The 18,476-nt window shown below is 42.0% G+C and overlaps 1 protein-coding gene across 1 annotated transcript; it reads left to right on the forward strand.

Annotated features, from left to right (window-relative positions):
• Positions 1-9,651: 9,651 nt before the first annotated feature.
• Olr5 (olfactory receptor 5) lies at positions 9,652-10,590 on the forward strand. The gene has a single exon (NM_001000112.1). It carries the CDS (start codon positions 9,652-9,654, stop codon positions 10,588-10,590), a length of 939 nt encoding a protein of 312 aa, NP_001000112.1.
• Positions 10,591-18,476: the final 7,886 nt, after the last annotated feature.

Below are 18,476 nucleotides of genomic sequence, written 5' to 3' on the forward strand. Positions count from 1 at the left end.
TCATGGTCTGGTCTTCAAACCTGGACCACCTCTATTCTTGCACCAAACATTTCTTAAGGACTAGGGATGTAGTTCAGTGGAACACCTCTGTCATAGCAAGGACAGGGTCTTTGCTCTCTTACACCATTTTTAAAAGAACTACAAATATTTCTTGGCTCCAAAACTCCATAAGCCTTAAACTCTAACAAAAAATAGAATAAATGGTTTTCCATTTAATATGTGATAGTAGCACACCAAGCAATAACTAAATCTGAAATACTCAAGAAGTTTGCAAAGCCCAATATAAAACAAGGCAAAGATTGTCTTAGTGGCCATAACCCCCTTATTAAACCATAACCCAAGGTTGCTGGCTTGAGTATCCCATAATTTTTATTCCTAGAAGATTGATACATTTTTACTGAATAAAAAATAACGTGGGTATCTAGATATACAGAATCTTTGTTGATTTCATATTTGCATTGTAGATACAACCTAAATATTTAATGATTGATGGATGGATTGAACAATTTGAGAGATAAGTGATGTGCTTTTAAATAAAGAGAAACAGATTTAATGTGTTATGATGGGTACCAATATTAAATTTCAAAAATCAAGTAAGGTGCTGGAGAGATGATGGCTCAGTGGTTAGGAGTGCTTGCTGCTTTTGCAGAGGACCTGTGTTCAATCCCAGCACCCAGTCACAACAGGCAGTAACTATTGCTGGAGAGGGATCTGATGCTTTCCTCTGGCCTCCATAGGTATCTGTACTCATGTCAACATACATACAGAACTATATGAATGAGTAATAATAAAGCCTTAAAACTGTACTAGTATATATTAATTGTATAAAAATGACTTCATTGTGGCATTTTATTGATGTGTATAATGTACTTAATCATGTTCCCCTCTCATGATCTCCGTGTCTTCCTCCTACTCCTTGATGGCCTCTTTCCTCATCCCAATAGTCTCCTTCCAATTTCATGTCTTTTATCTTTGTTGGCCTGGATTCATTGTTCACATGGTTACTTTTGTGGCAGGAATACTTAAGACCTATTCTCTCATATGAACCATTACATTCTTTCTTGTGTCTTCAGCACTGACTGAGTTCCTTTAAGCATGTTATATAATCATGGTTCCATGTTGGCATGCTTTTCTAAAACAAGTATCTGTCAGTTGAAGGCTGGACCATGTTTTTGCCCCCTAAATCCTCTGAACTCCGTGCGTAATCTTCAAATTGGATGAGAAATCAGCTAATGTGGGGCTGGAGAGATACCCCAGAAATTAAGAGCACATACTACGTATGCAGAGGAGCGAAGTTCAGTCGCCAGCACCTATTTCAGATGGCTCACCACTGCCTGGAACCGCAACTCCAGTGCATCTGGTGTCCTCCCCCGCCACTGCAGGCACTGGCTCTCACATGCACATACTCCTACGCAGATGCCACAAATACACATAATTTTTATATAAAGAAATCAGACAGTGCATGATTGTAATTGAGATTTTTCTGAGGTCCTTTCTATATAAATCTCTAAAAAGCATCAGTAAAATTCTTTGTTTCCTATGACTTTTCCAACTCCTCTGGGGCCAAGGGAGTCTCTGAGGTCCAGGGCTTCATTTTAAAGCCCCTGCATCCTCCTATTAGTGCAGGAAGCACCCTCAGCACTTCAGAAACTCCAGAGCCACAAAAAGGATGGGAGGTATGGATGGAGGATTTGCCTCAGGGCCAGAAGCAGTTCCTCCTGAGATGTCCTGAAGTGCTGTCTCCTGTTTCTTAGCACACGTTCTGGGCAGCAGCTGAGTATCAGAGCCTCCTCCTGATCACATCACTGAGGCGGGATCTGTGCCTGCTCCCTTCAACCACCAGGTGAGATGCTCCAGTGTTGTTCTTTAGAGGTGAAAGCAGGGAGCCTTGGTGAACACATCCACAGGTATTGACTGGTTTTGCAGAAATAAACAATTTTAAGCATCAGATCAACTGATTGGGGAGATAGTTGCAATAATGGCATCTAGAAGTTAAATTAGTAATGGTGCATACCCTGTCTAAGTGGCTTCCTAAGGACAAGTTAGGATAAGAGAAACATCCGGTCTTGATTGCAAATACATTGCTAACCATGATGTTATACCATCTCAAAGAGGGCTGGCATGCAGTGGTTGCTGTTACATGGATTTGACTCATTCTAGGGAAAGACTGAGAACTCTTGCACCGCATAATAGACAATGCAAGATTCAGTACATTAGCCAACTCCCTTAGAGTCACAGCTCTTCAACAGCTGTGTGTCATTACACCTGCAGCTCCAGATGCATTGTATTTCAGTGCATATCCTTCTCTAATTTTATTTTTTTTCTTTTGTTCTTTGGCAATTTTATACAAATATAAAATGGATTCTCATTCGTGTAATATTCCTGTCCCCTCTAATGTCCCTTCTATTTTTATTAACCCTCTACTCCCTTTAATTCCCTTTCAAACATTCATGTCTTCAAACCTGCTGGGTATCTCACTAGGTATAAAACCGAAGACAGTGACTGCCCCTTCTCCAGAATCCTTTTGGCTGATGTTCCTACTTCTTAAATGCCAGTGGAGTGGAGTGGAGGGAGCTATGTGCTGTTAACGACTTCTACTTTCTAATGAAAGAAAGCCTAAATTTTGTTTAGAACAGATAGATTCTCTGAAAATCACAGCCCAAGTGTTGCTTTCCACATTACAGTCCCATGTTAATGAAGACCAATGGGGAAAAAATAATTCATGATACAAATCAATACCTTTTTAACTATAAAAAAATTAGTGTGCGTGTGTGTGTGTGTTTGTGTGTTCCTGTCTGTCTGTCTGTCTGTCTGTCTGTGGCTGTGCTATGTGTCCATGTGCAGTACTTGCAGTGGTCAGAAGAGGGTGACAGATCATTTGGAGCTAGAGTCAACAGTATTTATAAGCTTCCCAACATGAGTGCTAGGAACTGAACTCAGGTCCTCTGCAAGAGCAGTGCATGTTCTTAATCTCAGAAGCATCTGTTTAACCTCCAAGGTCTTTATTTTTAAAAAAAATACAACAATCAAGGTAAAATGCTCAAGGAAGTAAATGGAAAGCATTGTAGTCCCAACTCCTCTAGAACACTGGTTCTCCATCCTGCTAATGCTGTGACTCTTTTATACAGCTCTTTGTGTTGCAGTGACCCCAACCATAGTTATCTTCATTGGTACTTCATAACTGTAACTTTGCTACTGTTATGAATCATGTAAATAACTGATATTCAAGATATTTGATATGTGACCCCCAAAGGAGTCGTGACCCGCAAGTTGAGAATCACAACTCTGGAGAGTAGACTCACTTCCGACTCATCACTCTGTCTCCTTACTACACAGAGGAACTATTGGAAGACAGCACAGGGCTCACAACTGTATTTTCAGTTGAACCATTTGTGACATAGTCTAGGTCTTGAATTGAGGGGGCTGTGCTGGGTCTACTACTAAGTAGTTCTAATAGTTACATAAGGCAATGTAAGTACTGGATAATCAATCAGATATGTAGCTATAAAAAGGATCCATGCAAGTGGAGAATGTGAAGTCGTTGCTAAAATATCAGAAGAGTAGGCTATAAAGAATCTCAGTGGAGGGGAAGGAACAAAGGAGGAAGAGACCATTTTACATGTTCTTGAGAATGTAGACAATTTTCTCACCCAGTACTTAACTTGGGAAGGTGTGTGTGTGTGTGTGTGTGTGTGTGTGTGTGTGTGTGTGTGTGTGTGTGTGTGTGTGGTGTGGTGTGCTGGATACATTTTTACATTTTGTGTAAGTCTAAATTCACGTTGGGTGTCTTCTATTTCTCTCCACATTGAGTTTTGGGACAAGATCTCTAGCTGAACTTAAAGATGAACCTAAGATTCATTAAACTGGCTGGGGGACTTCAGGTATCCATCCTTTATCTTCTACACCCAGAGGCTAAGGCTTCAGGTGCATAACAGCACACCCAGTGTTTGTACAAGTAGTGGAATCCAAACTCAGGTTCTTGCGCATCTATGGCAGGCACTTGATAGAATAAGGTATGTCTCCAGCATTAAGAGTCTTGTTTTAAATATTGAAGACTATCTACTTAAGGATCCAGAAGCTCACTAGGCCAGGACCCTTGTTTAAGATTACCACTAAAAGCCAAACTCAATTTCTTGAGACGATCACTTTTGTTAAAAATGAATAATAACTACTCCAGATCTGGCTGGTGCTCAGTTGGAGAAGAAGTCATGATTGGAGCAAAAGAGAGGTTCATTAAAACATAATAGACACTGGCATGAACCCTGATACAAATATGAATGATAGATGCATCTATGTGACTTTGCTTTGTAATTTAATCTCATCAATAACTGCATGAGGAAAGGTGACTCTGTACCCATTGCACTGGTTTGAAAACATTTGAAATATTGTGGGAAAAGTTCAAAATTATATCATTTGGGATGGAATGTAGATGGACTTTGGACACCTGGTTCAATGAGAAAGAAAAAATTGATCGTATAATATCCAGGAAATGGTATAGGAGTTCTACTGCCTGGAAACCAAACTTCTGGATTCACATCAGAACCTCAGCTTCTTATGTATGAAGTCATGTATTCAACATTTCTGCTCTAGAACTCAGTAGCTCATGACATTTATGCTTGTCCCAGAAGCTTAAGATCAAGTGTTCCACAATGTTTCCAAATATGGATCCTTGAGAAACTGATTCTCTGTAACTAGAGGAGGGTAGTAACAAACCCTGCATGCCCAGGATTCCTCACAAGTCTTGCTCCTCAGATTCAAGAGGATCTGTTCAAAAACCTTTCCTCAGCTATGGTGAATACAGGAGCAATGAACTTGGATGAGCAGATATCACTGTAAGAGGATGTAGAGTAAATGAGTGAGCCAAGTTGTATGGCTGTATCTCACGGTAGACCTATTTTTCTGCTCTTGGGAACATTCGTATTGATTTCCATAGTAGCTGCACAAGTTTGCAATTCCACCAATAGCAAATTACTGTTTCCACTTCCTTACAGCCGTGAAAGCATTTTCTGTATATAGTTTATAAAAGCCTTAACCTGATTGGGGTAAGGTGAAATCCCAAAGTAGTCTAGTTTGCATTTCCCTGATCGCTAAGGATGTTGAACATGTTTTAAAAACATTGCTTGGCCATTTGAACTTGTTCTTGTGAGAACTCTGTTTATATCTAAAGACTATCTAAAGAACTAAGACAGTTATTTGAGAATTTCATCCAATGTGTTTTAATCATATTCACTCCTTCCTCAACTCCCAGCTTCTCCAGATTCACCCCACTTCCGTACCCATTGGCTTTTTTGCTGTTGTTTTTACACTGATAAAATCTTATTTATTTTTCCCGTGCATTTTTCTCTGTGTAGCCTTCCATTGGAGCATTGTCAACTTACAAGGGCCTATACTCTTAATAAAAACTGATCCCCGCATGCCCCCATCTCTCAGTTGTCAGTAGCTCCTCCACTAGGGGTGGGACTTCATGCCCAGTTCTCCTCTTTCTGATGGGAACTTCCTGGCTTGAGGTTGCACAGGTTTTATGCATGATGTCACAGCTACTGCAGGTTCAAATGTGTAACTGCCCAGAAGACAGCCTTTCCTTAGATGCATCCACTGCCTCTGGCCCCCTATTTTCCCAAACTACATTGTATAAATGTAGAAAATTCTTGAAGAATAAATACAAACGGGGGCTGGCAGGATGGCTCTATGGGTAATACCATTTGCCACCAAGGCTGATGCTAAGTTTAACTCCTAGGAGCCACATGGTGGAGAAAAGGAGATTCCTGCAGGCTGTCTTCTGACCTCCACCCATGCACGTACCCAAAAAAAGCAAAATGCAGTAATTCTAAAAGGTAGTATGGGCTGCAGAGATGACTCATGGGTGAAGACCATGCACTGTTCTTGCAGAGGCCACAAATTTGGGTCCTGACATTCACATTGGGTGGCTCACAATCATCTGTAACTCTAGTTCCAGGGGATACAATGTCTCTGGCCTCACTGGGAACCTGCACTCACAAGACCATATGCCCTCCCATAAGCACATATAAGAGAAAGTGAGCTAGAAAAATATACGACAAAATTATTTCCATCTCCAATATTCAAATGCAGAGTCTGTATCAATTTTAAGAAGATGCAATTTTAAAAGAATCTCTGTTCACATTAGTTTATCTGAATGAATGTTGGAGTATAAGACCTGGAAAATCTGCAAGTAAAGAGAGAAAAGGACACCAGGGTGTGGGCAGGGAGGTGTGCCTTTGGGTGCAGTGTGGTCACTGGCTCCAGCAGCATGGCTCTCTGTTTTCTCTGAAGCTAAATTCCTCACCCAGGAAGATAAAGTGGTAGCTTCATCACCATGAAGAGAAATTTTATAGAAATGCAATCAGGTATGGGTGGAAAAAAGTAAGAATAACAATCAGCTCTCATAAAAGGAAATTAGTATACAAAGTTCTTATTACCACTCTACAGTGATTATCCTGTATCATTCATTTTTCTTCATTTATGCTTCTCTCATACAACACTATCCAAACACAGCCTTCTCTCCCTCCTCTGCCCCCCAGATCCTTCCCTCCTCCACTCCCCATACCCCACCCAGTGATATCACTTGAATTCAGTATAACAAAATGCAATAAAACTAGGCATATACCCTCATATCAAGGTTGGGCAAAGCAACCAAGTAGGAGGAAATGGACCCATGAGCAAGCAGAGTCAGTTAGAATGCTGAGAAAAGTGACTCGACATAGGGATTAGAATTAATCTACGAGTTTTTTTTGTCTCAGTATATGTGTGTGTGTGTGTGTGTGTGTGTGTGTGTGTGTGTGTGTGCATGTGTGTGTGTGTGTAAAACAAGGCTGGTTTTCTATGTGGATTTTGAGTTGAAGTCAGTCCTTGAATCTGACATCACTTTACTGAGTAATACATTTCCAAGTTAGCCTAGAATTAGTCTAAGCTTTGTCCCATTTGAGAGAGAGAGAGAGAGAGAGAGAGAGAGATTATGAAAATTGATCCAAATATCAAGCATCCCCAAGCACATAGAAATCTTGCACTCAAATCTGAAGGCTGAAAGGCTTTTAGATCTTCCATCTGAAGTTGGTCCAGGAGAGAAAGGGAGAACCATGAATACTGTTTTTCCATTGATGACACTATTTAATACACAAAGCAGGGAGCATACACTGTAGAGACACGGGAAGGCATTGCCTGAAGAGGAGAATGCTCTAGAAGCTCAATAGATGGGAAATCTGAGAGAAGAAAAAGTAGATTCTTGTGGAGGAGTAAAGGAAGGTTTCAGGTCCCTGATGACCACCCCTACGGCATTGCCAGCATCTTGACTAAAATGTGCTCAGGTCACGTGTTTCCATACCCAGTTGGTTCTCTCTGCTTGTGTGTTACCTCCTTGATCATTGGTATCATCTTGTTCTTCATCTTGTTCTCCCAGAATCATCATTCCTATGAAATCACTTTGGTTTTCATTCTCTCTCCTTTTTGTTGTTTGTTTCTCATACAGAGCCAGCATCCAAAGTCTTGGAATAACACCTTTCAGGTATAAATGTCAGTGGGGTGGCTTCCTGCAGGATTCTATGTGCTGAGGAGACCCTTTTAACTCTAATCTCCAAGTTTCTGAAGAGGAAGAGTGGTTGAGTTACCCCATCTTGAGCATGATGATAGAGTACGGTGGAATACACACAGTGCTGAAGCAAGGTCATGATTACTTAGCTTCCTGATGGTTTCACTCCCAGGATGTGTGACTTGGAACAAAAGATTTGCCTCTGAGCCTTGTGTATTCCTAATGCAATAGAACAACAGAAAGTATTTTGGCTTTTAATATGGTTCTGATATTCAGAAAGGACTTATGGATTGTGAACATTTTATTATTAGGTCTTATACCCTGTTTGCATCAATAATAATCTGTATAAACTATAATATTCTCAAGTGGTGAAAAAATAATGTATCTATATATTATAATCACAAAGATTGGCTGCATTCCATGATTCTCAAACTTTCTGATATACATTGTGTCAGTTGTTATAGCTCTCTCTCTCTCTTTCTCTCTCTCTCTCTCTCTCTCTCTTTCTCTCTTTCTCTCTCTCTGGTTCTGTGATATACTATACACAAGGATGTTAGATGCTTGCAATGAAGGAGAAAGAAAAGCAGCACAAATAAATAGAATCAGTATTGAGCTTTGGAGCTTTGGAGATGGCTTGTTCAGTAAAGTGCTTGGCTTGTAAGCATCAGGATCTGAGTTCAGTCCCTATAACTGATCATGGCTGTAAATGTTTGTATTCTCTGTTCTTAAGAAATGGTACAGGCAGATCCTTGGGGCTCTTTAGCCAGGTATACCAGCCTACTTGGCAAGCTCTGGGCTGCTAAGAGACTGTGTCACAAAAGCACTTGGACCAGTGTGAGAGATGGAGTCTGTCTAGATGGCTTTTTAAGGACACTCACTCCTCTACCCAAGGGCCTGAGATTGATTCCAATACACACAGAGTAGTTCACAAGCATCTGTAACTCCGGTTCTGAAGATCTAATCCTGTCTTCTGGCTCCACGGGTATGAGCCATGCCACACGACTAACCTTCATATGTGGAGGTAAAACATTTATAAACATAAAATAATTTTTAATGCAAAGAATGGTACCTTTTGAACAATATATGAAGCTGACCTCTGGCCTCCACACATACATTGCCCCATATATATCACATACATGGAAGAAATATTCATCATTGTGTTGATGACCTATAATAGAATATAACAATAGAAATTTAAGTCACACTGAGAAAAGAGAGGTTTTTGGATGAAAACAGTTTCATTCTGTATTTGTAGATATGGAAGTATTCCTGTGTGGAGATTGAAACTTAAAAACCATCTAGACAGACTACATCTACTTCAAATCATAAAAATGATTCTAGTCCCTTATTTTATACAGAGCTCATCATTCATGGCTTCACTTCTCACAATAGGGAGATATCACTCTTGTCTTATTTGAATACATCATCCCCATGAGGTGAAAAGACTCACGTTCCTTCCTATCATGTGTATCTCTGAGTTCTTCAGACTTGGTAGAAAGTGCTTTACCCAATGATTGTATTTAAAATTACATTCTATTTAGTGGTGTGTGTGTGTGTGTGTGTGTGTGTGTGTGTGTGTGTGTGTGTATGTGTGCATGAGTGTGTTTTCACAGATTTAGGGGACTTGTATGGTGATTTGAATAAGAACCATCTCACATCGACTCAGGTATTTGACGACGTCATACTCCTAAAGACAGAGTGACCTTGCTGGAGAAAGGTCATCACTGGGGGTTTGTCTTTGAGGGTTCACAACCACAGTCTACTTCCAGTTCGCTGGCTGTTTCAAGTTTGCTGTTGGAATGTGTACTATCTGCTTCCCACTCCAGTTCCCTTGCATGTCATTGACGTCATGTCTGCCCATCCCTGAGGCTATTAGCTAAAGTGAACTCACTCTTGCCTGATTTCCCTTGGCCATGATGCTTCATCACAGCAGCAAGAAAAGTAACCAATATAAACAGGAACCATGCTTAGAGTTTACTTCAAAGATTGGCTAATATGCTAGCTTTCTGGACAGTTTCAGCACCACTAATTTCCCCAGGAAGTGTGAACATTCTCCTAAGTTTGTGCACTCTGCTTGTTTTTAAACAATGCTACTTTGCTTTCCACAGATGGAGACATCACTTGATTTGACCAACATGACCAGAGTCCATCAATTTGTGTTGTTAGGTTTTCCTACGAGGTTGGGGATAAGGGATACCTTGTTTGTCATCTTCCTGGGTCTCTACCTGCTGACACTCGTGGAGAACGCACTCATCATCTACCTCATCTGCAGTCACAGTGAGCTCCACAAGCCCATGTACTTCTTCCTGGGCAACCTCAGCTGCCTGGAGATGTGCTATGTGTCAACCACCATGCCCACTCTACTCGTGGGGCTATGGACCGGGCCCTACCATATTTCTTTTGTAACTTGCATGACGCAACTCTTCTTCTTTGTTTCTCTCATCTGCACAGAGTGCACCCTCCTGGCCTCCATGGCTTATGACCGCTATGTGGCCATCTGCCGCCCACTACACTATCCACTGCTCATGAGGCCCCAAGTATGCCTGGGCTTAGCCTTGTCTTCGTGGCTGGGTGGGCTGGTGGTCTCAGCAATAAAGACAAAATGCATTGCCAGCTTGACCTACTGTGGCCCCAATGTCCTCAACCAATTTTTCTGTGATGTCTCCCCTCTGCTCAACTTGTCCTGCACCCATGTGGCCCTCACAGAGCTGGTAGACTTCATCTCAGCCATTGTCATCTTCTGTGGAACACTCCTGGTGTCCCTGGCCTCCTACTCAGCCATCGGGATGGCTGTACTCCGCATGCCATCAGCTGCTGCCCGGCGCAAGGCCTTCTCCACCTGTGCCTCCCACCTGGTAGTGGTGGGCATTTTCTACTCAGCGGCTCTCTTCATCTATTGCCGCCCCAGCCGCATCAAGTCCATGGACCTCAACAAGGTGCTGTCTGTCATCTACACGGTGGTCACACCTCTCTGCAACCCTATCATCTACTGTTTAAGGAATAAGGAGGTCCACACTGTGCTGAAGAAGACTCTCCACTGGCCTTAGTCACCATTTTCCATACATGAACTTCTCACACCCTGGTTCAAATCTTTCATGGCCCAACTACTACTAGTAATTTTTAAATGTGAACTAAAACCTATAGAAAATATTTTTCTAGGAGTTCAGCTCAGGAAAATCATTAAGAAAAAAGTTATTAAAAGAAAAAAATGGCAGAGAGCCCTTGGGCAGCACCCCGCGAGCAAACTTGAGCCTCGGGACCACAGGTAAGACCAACTTGTCTGCTGCAAGAGAGCTGCCTGGTGAGATCGGGACACACAGAGGCAGAGTTCATCTAGGACCAGGCACGTCCTGTGTTTGCCGGAGGTCCCACGCCCGCGGATCCCGGGCCCGCAGCAGCTCTCTGCTCCCAGACCCTGTGGGAAAGACACCTCACCGCCTGATCAGGTGGGCACTCCTGAGGCTGCAGAGTGGAAGAGACCACGAACACTACCCACCCCTGCCCACATCCCTGGCCCAAGAGGAAACTGTATAAGGCCTCTGGGCTCCCGTGGGGGAGGGCCCAGGAGCGGCAGGACCCCTGCCTGAGACACCGCCAGAACCTGAGGGAAACAGACCGGATAAACAGTTCTCTGCACCCAAATCCCGTGGGAGGGAGAGCTGAACCTTCAGAGAGGCAGACAAGCCTGGGAAACCAGAAGAGACTGCTCTCTGTACATACATCTCGGATGCCAGAGGAAAACACAAAAGGCCATCTGGAACCCTGGTGCACTGAAGCTCCCGGAAGGGGCAGCACAGGTCTTCCTGGTTGCTGCCGCCGCAGAGAGCCCTTGGGCAGCACCCCGTGAGCAAACTTCAGCCTCGGGACCACAGGTAAGACCAACTTGTCTGCTGCAAGAGAGCTGCCTGGTGAGATCGGGACACAAAGAGGCAGAGTTCATCTACGACCAGGCACGTCCTGTGTTTGCCGGAGGTCCCACGCCCGCAGATCCCGGGCCCGCAGCAGCTCTCTGCTCCCAGACCCTGTGAGAAAGACACCTCACCGCCTGATCAGGTGGGCACTCCTGAGGCTGCAGAGCGGAAGAGACCACCAACACTGCCCACCCCTGCCCACATCCCTGGCCCAAGAGGAAACTGTATAAGGCTTCTGGGCTCCCATGGGGGAGGGTCCAGGAGCGGCAGGACCCCTGCCTGAGACACCACCGGAACCTGAGGGAAACAGACTGGATAAACAGTTCTCTGCACCCAAATCCCGTGGGAGGGAGAGCTGAACCTTCAGAGAGGCAGAAAAGCCTGGGAAACCAGAAGAGACTGCTCTCTGTACATACATCTCGGACGCCAGAGGAAAACACCAAAGGCCATCTGGAACCCTGGTGCACTGAAGCTCCCGGAAGGGGCGGCACAGGTCTTCCTGGTTGCTGCCGCCGCAGAGAGCCCTTGGGCAGCTCCCCGCGAGCAAACTTGAGCCTCGGGACCACAGGTAAGACCAACTTGTCTGCTGCAAGAAAGCTGCCTGGTGAACTCAAGACACAGGCCCACAGGAACAGCTGAAGACCTGTAGAGAGGAAAAACTACATGCCCGAAAGCAGAACACCCTGTCCCCATAACTGACTGAAAGAGAGGAAAACAAGTCTACAGCACTCCTGACACACAGGCTTATAGGACAGTCTAGCCACTGTCAGAAATAGCAGAACAAAGTAACACTAGAGATAATCTGATGGCGAGAGGCAAGCGCAGGAACCCAAGCAACAGAAACCAAGACTACATGCCATCATCGGAGCCCAATTCTCCCACCAAAACAAACATGGAATATCCAAACACACCAGAAAAGCAAGATCTAGTTTCAAAATCATATCTGATCATGATGCTGGAGGACTTCAAGAAAGACATGAACACACTTAGGGAAACACAGGAAAACATTAATAAACAAGTAGAAGCCTACAGAGAGGAATCGCAAAAATCCCTGAAAGAATTCCAGGAAAACACAATCAAACAGTTGAAGGAATTAAAAATGGAAATAGGGGGCTGGGGATTTAGCTCAGTGGTAGAGCGCTTACCTAGGAAGCACAAAGCTCTGGGTTCGGTCCCCAGCTCCGAAAAAAAGAACCAAAAAAAAAAATGGAAATAGAAGCAATCAAGAAAGAACACATGGAAACAACCCTGGATATAGAAAACCAAAAGAAGAGACAAGGAGCTGTAGATACAAGCCTCACAAACAGAATTCAAGAGATGGAAGAGAGAATCTCAGGAGCAGAAGATTCCATAGAAATCATTGACTCAACTGTCAAAGATAATGTAAAGCGGAAAAAGCTACTGGTCCAAAACATACAGAAAATCCAGGACTCAATGAGAAGATCAAACCTGAGGATAATAGGTATAGAAGAGAGTGAAGACTCCCAGCTCAAAGGACCAGTAAATATCTTCAACAAAATCATAGAAGAAAACTTCCCTAACCTAAAAAAAGAGATACCCATAGGCATACAAGATGCCTACAGAACTCCAAATAGATTGGACCAGAAAAGAAACACCTCCTGTCACATAATAGTCAAAACACCAAATGCACAAAATAAAGAAAGAATATTAAAAGCAGTAAGGGAAAAAGGTCAAGTAACATATAAAGGCAGACCTATCAGAATCACACCAGACTTCTCGCCAGAAACTATGAAGGCCAGAAGATCCTGGACTGATGTCATACAGACCCTAAGAGAACACAAATGCCAGCCCAGGTTACTGTATCCTGCAAAACTCTCAATTAACATAGATGGAGAAACCAAGATATTCCATGACAAAACCAAATTTACACAATATCTTTCTACAAATCCAGGACTACAAAGGATAATAAATGGTAAAGCCCAACATAAGGAGGCAAGCTATACCCTAGAAGAAGCAAGAAACTAATCGTCTTGGCAACAAAACAAAGAGAATGAAAGCACAAAAACATAACCTCACACCCAAATATGAATATAACGGGAAGCAATAACCACTATTCCTTAATATCTCTCAACATCAATGGCCTCAACTCCCCAATAAAAAGAAATAGACTAACAAACTGGATATGCAACGAGGACCCTGCATTCTGCTGCCTACAGGAAACACACCTCAGAGACAAAGACAGACACTACCTCAGAGTGAAAGGCTGGAAAACAACTTTCCAAGCAAATGGTCAGAAGAAGCAAGCTGGAGTAGCCATTCTAATATCAAATAAAATCAATTTTCAACTAAAAGTCATCAAAAAAGATAAGGAAGGACACTACATATTCATCAAAGGAAAAATCCACCATGATGAACTCTCAATCCTAAATATCTATGCCCCAAATACAAGGGCACCTACATATGTAAAAGAAACCTTACTAAAGCTCAAAACACACATTGGACCTCACACAATAATAGTGGGAGATTTCAACACCCCACTCTCATCAATGGACAGATCATGGAAACAGAAATTAAACAGAGATGTAGACAGACTAAGAGAAGTCATGAGCCAAATGGACCTAACGGATATTTATAGAACATTCTATCCTAAAGCAAAAGAATATACCTTCTTCTCAGCTCCTCATGGTACTTTCTCCAAAATTGACCATATAATTGGTCAAAAAATGGGCCTCAACAGGTACAGAAAGATAGAAATAATCCCATGCGTGCTATCGGACCACCACGGCCTAAAACTGGTCTTCAATAACAATCAAGGAAGAGTGTCCACATATACTTGGAAATTGAACAATGCTCTACTCAATGATAACCTGGTCAAGGAAGAAATAAAGAAAGAAATTAAAAACTTTTTAGAATTTAATGAAAATGAAGGTACAACATACCCAAACTTATGGGACACAATGAAAGCTGTGCTAAGAGGAAAACTCATAGTGCTGAGTGCCTGCAGAAAGAAACAGGAAAGAGCATATGTCAGCAGCTTGACAGCACACCTAAAAGATCTAGAACAAAAAGAAGCAAATACACCCAGGAGGAGTAGAAGGCAGGAAATAATCAAACTCAGAGCTGAAATCAACCAAGTAGAAACAAAAAGGACCATAGAAAGAATCAACAGAACCAAAAGTTGGTTCTTTGAGAAAATCAACAAGATAGATAAATCCTTAGCCAGACTAAGGAGAGGACACAGAGAGTGTTTCCAAATTAACAAAATCAGAAATGAAAAGGGAGACATAACAACAGATTCAGAGGAAATTCAAAAAATCATCAGATCTTACTACAAAAACCTATATTCAACAAAACTTGAAAATCTTCAGGAAATGGACAATTTCCTAGACAGATACCAGGTACTGAAGTTAAATCAGGAACAGATAAACCAGTTAAACAACCCCATAACTCCTAAGGAAATAGAAGCAGTCATTAAAGGTCTCCCAACCAAAAAGAGCCCAGGTCCAGTAGGGTTTAGTGCAGAATTATACCAAACCTTCATAGAAGACCTCATACCAATATTATCCAAACTATTCCACAAAATTGAAACAGATGGATCACTACCGAATACCTTCTACGAAGCCACAATTACTCTTATACCTAAACCACACAAAGACCCAACAAAGAAAGAGAACTTCAGACCAATTTCCCTTATGAATATCGACGCAAAAATACTCAACAAAATTCTGGCAAACCGAATCCAAGAGCACATCAAAACAATCATCCACCATGATCAAGTAGGCTTCATCCCAGGCATGCAGGGATGGTTTAATATACGGAAAACCATCAACGTGATCCATTATATAAACAAACTGAAAGAACAGAACCACATGATCATTTCATTAGATGCTGAGAAAGCATTTGACAAAATTCAACACCCCTTCATGATAAAAGTCCTGGAAAGAATAGGAATTCAAGGCCCATACCTGAACATGGTAAAAGCCATATACAGCAAACCAGTTGCTAACATTAAACTAAATGGAGAGAAACTTGAAGCAATCCCACTAAAATCAGGGACTAGACAAGGCTGCCCACTCTCTCCCTACTTATTCAATATAGTTCTTGAAGTTCTAGCCAGAGCAATCAGACAACAAAAGGATGTCAAGGGGATACAGATCGGAAAAGAAGAAGTCAAAATATCACTATTTGCAGATGATATGATAGTATATTTAAGTGATCCCAAAAGTTCCACCAGAGAACTACTAAAGCTGATAAACAAGTTCAGCAAAGTGGCTGGGTATAAAATTAACTCAAATAAATCAGTTGCCTTCCTCTATACAAAAGAGAAACAAGCCGAGAAAGAAATTAGGGAAGCGACACCCTTCATAATAGACCCAAATAATATAAAGTACCTCGGAGTGACTTTAACAAAGCAAGTAAAAGATCTGTACAATAAGAACTTCAAGACACTGAAGAAGGAAATTGAAGAAGACCTCAGAAGATGGAAAGATCTCCCATGCTCATGGATTGGCAGGATTAATATAGTAAAAATGGCCATTTTACCAAAAGCAATCTACAGATTCAATGCAATCCCCATCAAAATACCAATCCAATTCTTCAAAGAGTTAGACAGAACAATTTGCAAATTCATCTGGAATAACAAAAAACCCAGGATAGCTAAAGCTCTCCTCAACAATGAAAGGACTTCAGGGGGAATCACTATCCCTGAACTCAAGCAGTATTACAGAGCAATAGTGATAAAAACTGCATGGTATTGGTACAGAGACAGACAGATAGACCAATGGAATAGAATTGAAGACCCAGAAATGAACCCACACACATATGGTCACTTGATTTTTGACAGAGGAGCCAAAACCATCCAATGGAAAAAAGATAGCATTTTCAGCAAATGGTGCTGGTTCAACTGGAGGTCAACATGTAGAAGAATGCAGATCGATCCATGCTTATCACCCTGTACAAAGCTTAAGTCCAAGTGGATCAAGGACCTCCACATCAAACCAGACACACTCAAACTAATAGAAGAAAAACTAGGGAAGCATCTGGAACACATGGGCACTGGAAAAAATTTCCTGAACAAAACACCAATGGCTTACGCTCTAAGATCAAGAATTGACAAATGGGATCTCGTAAAACTGCAAAGCTTCTGTAAGGCAAAGGACACTGTGGTTAGGACAAAATGGCAACCAACAGATTGGGAAAAGATCTTTACCAATCCTACAACAGATAGAGGCCTTATATCCAAAATATACAAAGAACTCAAGAAGTTAGACCACAGGGAAACAAATAACCCTATTAAAAAATGGGGCTCAGAGCTAAACAAAGAATTCACAGCTGAGGAATGCCGAATGGCAGAGAAACACCTAAAGAAATGTTCAACATCTTTAGTCATAAGGGAAATGCAAATCAAAACAACCCTGAGATTTCACCTCACACCAGTGAGAATGGCTAAGATCAAAAACTCAGGGGACAACAGATGCTGGCGAGGATGTGGAGAAAGAGGAACACTCCTCCATTGTTGGTGGGATTGCAAACTGGTACAACCATTCTGGAAATCAGTCTGGAGGATCCTCAGAAAATTGGACATTGAACTGCCTGAGGATCCAGCTATACCTCTCTTGGGCATATACCCAAAAGATGCCCCAACATATAAAAAAGACACGTGCTCCACTATGTTCATTGCAGCCTTATTTATAATAGCCAGAAGCTGGAAAGAACCCAGATGCCCTTCAACAGAGGAATGGATACAGAAAATGTTGTACATCTACACAATGGAATATTACTCAGCTATCAAAAACAACGACTTTATGAAATTCGTAGGCAAATGGCTGGAACTGGAAAATATCATCCTGAGTGAGCTAACCCAAACACAGAAAGACATACATGGTATGCACTCACTGATAAGTGGCTATTAGCCCAAATGCTTGAATTACCCTAAATGCCTAGAACAAATGAAACTCAAGACAGATGATCAAAATGTGAATGGTTCACTCCTTCTTTAAAAGGGGAACAAGAATACCCTTGGCAGGGAAGAGAGAGGCAAAGATTAAAACAGAGACTGAAGGAACACCCATTCAGAGTCAGCCCCACATGTGGCCCATGCATATACAGCCATCCAATTAGACAAGATGGATGAAGCAAAGAAGTGCAGACCGACAGGAGCCGGATGTAGATCGCTCCTGAGAGACACAGCCAGAATACAGCAAATACAGAGGCGAATACCAGCAGCAAACCACTGAACTGAGAATAGGACCCCCGTTGAAGGAATCAGAGAAAGAACTGGAAGAGCTTGAAGGGGCTCGCGACCCCATATGTACAACAATGCCAAGCAACCAGAGCTTCCAGGGACTAAGCCACTACCTAAAGACTATACATGGACTGACCCTGGACTCTGACCTCATAGGTAGCAATGAATATCCTAGTAAGAGCACCAGTGGAAGGGGAAGCCCTGGGTCCTGCTAAGACTGAACCCCCAGTGAACTAGACTGTTGGGGGGAGGGGGACAATGGGGGGAGGGTGGGTAGGGGAACACCGATAAGAAAGGGGAGGGGGGAGGGGGATGTTTGCCCGGAAACTGGGAAAGGGAATAACACTCGAAATGTATATAAGAAATACTCAAGTTAATAATAATAAAAAAAAGAAAAAATGATCAAAGTTAATGAATAATACATGAAAGTTCATGAATAATATGCATCTGCTAGCCCACATGTATACGTGCTTAATTTCACTCATATGTGCACATTTGCTAGTCCTGTAATTTTTATTGCTAATTGACTGATATATATTTATCAAGTGAGCCAGTAGAAGTCTACAAGAATAGACAGATACCATGTAACAACTTAAAAGCTTACTGAGGCATTGTTTGAAACAAAAAAGAGAGAATATATTTAAATGCCTATCAATAATATTAGTATATAATAGTTAATTGTAATAATTACAAGATAAAATATGAGAGTAAAAAATAATTTGTGTTGTCTTTATTTCATTATTTTAATTATGTATTCACTTGTATGTGTATGTGCTGCATAGGTGCGTGTGAGTGCAGATGCCCACAGCACTCATAG

The sequence above is a fragment of the Rattus norvegicus genome, chromosome 1 (assembly GCF_036323735.1).
Source record: "Rattus norvegicus strain BN/NHsdMcwi chromosome 1, GRCr8, whole genome shotgun sequence".
In the NCBI taxonomy this organism is placed as follows: domain Eukaryota; kingdom Metazoa; phylum Chordata; class Mammalia; order Rodentia; family Muridae; genus Rattus; species Rattus norvegicus.